Source organism: Diadema antillarum, unplaced genomic scaffold (assembly GCF_040938485.1).
Source record: "Diadema antillarum isolate AM-2024a unplaced genomic scaffold, OU_Dant_1.0 seq00000942_RagTag, whole genome shotgun sequence".
Taxonomy (NCBI): Eukaryota; Metazoa; Echinodermata; class Echinoidea; order Diadematoida; family Diadematidae; genus Diadema; species Diadema antillarum.
Window position 1 is genome coordinate 228,339 of NW_027271792.1, and position 2,548 is coordinate 230,886.

Genomic DNA, 2,548 nt, shown 5'->3' on the forward strand with positions numbered 1-2,548 from the left:
TTTGCACACGGACAAACAAACAAACAAACGGTAATGAAAACATAACCTCCTCCCTTGGCGGAGGTAAAAAAGAAAAAAGAATATGAATGGACTGTCCCATCCTCTCCTCTGAGCCATCCTCTCTTCCAGGAAGATAGAGTTGCTTCCAGGGAAGATCAGAAGTGTCTCTGCTTAAATATTTCCAGAGAAGAAATGAAGTCTTTGTTTACTGATCTCAAGGGTCAGCTATCTGTGGCTACTCTGCTGGTCTTTTCGTTTCCAAGAACTTCCCTTTGGTTTGAGTCTTCTCATCATTTTCTGCTCCTCCTCCCTTCTCTCTGCCTCCAGTTTGGCCTTGTACGTCTTCTTGGCATTTATCATCTCCTTTGACAAGACATCAATGCGCTCCTGAACCAAAAGAAAAGAAATTGACACTTTTCACTATTTATTTCACTCTTTTGAACAGCTATATACTCAAAAAATACAAACAAATCATGTAATATCAATGGTTGATGCTGAACTTTGTTTTGACTCCCCTCTATTACCTAATCTTGTAAAGAATTTGAAAATTCATGCCTGGAAGGAATGAAATGACACAGCCTAATACCAGTTATATAGACACGAAACCATTTGCACAGCACTCCTTCCAAGAAGAATACTAACTTCTGAACATCTACTTAAGATCTTTTGGAAACACAGATGAGAAATTTACCAGAATGCAAATACAATATTTGCCAGTCAGCCATTGTGATGAATGGCAAAATTAATGTTGAGCAAATTTTCATCTTGTTTGGTTATAGACACGACCAAAATCATCGCAACCCCTACAAAAAAGAGGTATTAAAATGAACTCTCACATTTCCACTGATTGACGGCTGTAATATTTTATATGAATAAGTAAATCAAAGACACCTTTCTGATATGTGCAATATTCACTAATAATTTCGGAGTAGCAGATTCAAATGGTTTTCAATCATGCAAAAGACTTTTTATGGCACTGTTTGGTTATAAAATTGGCATTGGCCTTGTGGTGTGAGAAATGCCTGACCCTGTGTACAGTGTCTTCATCAGTTATGTAAAAATGGGAATGAAAATTCAGGTACACCAAAAGCCCACAAAAGTCAAATTGCTCAAAAAGTCTTGAATGAAATGGTGAGCAAACAGTACAGTCTAGGAATACTAGTAAAAGTTAATAATTTCAAGAGGGGGTATGAATTGTGACCATGACAGTCCTCTATTACATTCAAGCTATTATGATACCACATGAACTGACATGACATGTCTTATCCATCTTATCAAATGTTGTCAAATGACAGATGAACTCACAGCTAGCTGACGCTGCTCTGCTTTTCGCTCCAGCTGACCCTGCCCAGGTGGAGCTGGTCTTCCATCTAAAGTATGAAAGAAGCATCCAGGAAAATATGAAATCACGCTTGATATTGCTTTACAAGCATGTGAGAGCTGGATACTAAGAACTTCTTTCAGGAAAAAAAAAACAGAGAGAGAGAAATACATGGAACAAAACCTCATGTGTAGTGCACAAATAATTCCCAATTGGGCAAAGACAATGACAGCTTGATGCTAGATAAGATACAGGATAAAAGGGAGACCTGAAAGTCTGTGGGCCTAAGCAAAGTGGAGGTCAAAGGTCACATATGGGCTATGAGAACAGTGAGAACTAGAACTCTACAGGAGCACTGGCCTTTGTGTCTGGGGCAAGAGAGTGTAAAGAAAAACAAAAACAAAATCAAACAAAATCAAACAAAAACAAACCCCATAGCAAATCCACACAATGAAAATGGCTGATATTAAAAGACTTTTTTTTGGGGGGGGGGGGTGGGGGAGTCTTTCTAAAGTTCTACACACAAGAAAACACATCTATGAACAAAATGTCTGACGTGGCTTCATCTTTGACTGTTCTTTTCAAATTATAGGAAAGTTGGCAGGTTATCAATCATCTAGTTGACTTGGCATTCTTTGACCATGCCTGGTCCTTGGCCTGTATCTCACCTGCATAAGACCAATCAGGACGGTCAGTCAGAGGTCCATACTCGTTACCACTTCTTGCGAGGCCCTGTCTGAAATTTCAGGAAAGTAATAGAATGATTCGAGTTACACATTATAATTAATTGCAACTTAGATCAATCTTAAATGAGTTAAAGTATTCATTCAATGCTTCTTACAGCTTTCTCCTGCACATGAAATTGATATCAGAGTTCTGCTTTGGCACAACATTATGTAATTTTGAAGCTTTAAACGTTTGTCTCTGATGAATTTCACTTACTGATATGCTGTTTTGATCATATTATGTAGTTATAAGCATATTTAACATGCTAACAGAAGTTGGAAAAGGACAAACATTTTTTGACTGTGCAGTTTAATCATTGCATATTATCTTGTTGGCAATGGTGCACCTGAATGATAATGACCGATAATTGAAAGATTCATATTCAGCAACCAATGAAACTTGCCTTTCTCTCCATGTTTTTCCTGCTGAATACACACAGCTGCTGGTGATCCTTCTCACAGCTGGCATGCCTCCAGTCACCAGTCTCACAGCACAAAACAT

At 38.2% G+C, this 2,548-nt stretch overlaps 1 protein-coding gene across 1 annotated transcript; it reads right to left on the reverse strand.

Annotated features, from left to right (window-relative positions):
• Positions 1–203: 203 nt before the first annotated feature.
• On the reverse strand, positions 204–2,548 carry LOC139741641 (large ribosomal subunit protein mL52-like). Its single transcript, XM_071652221.1, has 4 exons — positions 2,447–2,548; positions 1,990–2,053; positions 1,306–1,370; positions 204–387 (listed from the first exon to the last, which is right to left on the reverse strand). The coding sequence occupies exons 1-4, from the start codon at positions 2,546–2,548 to the stop codon at positions 226–228; spliced, it is 393 nt and encodes a 130-aa protein (XP_071508322.1). The 3' UTR covers positions 204–225.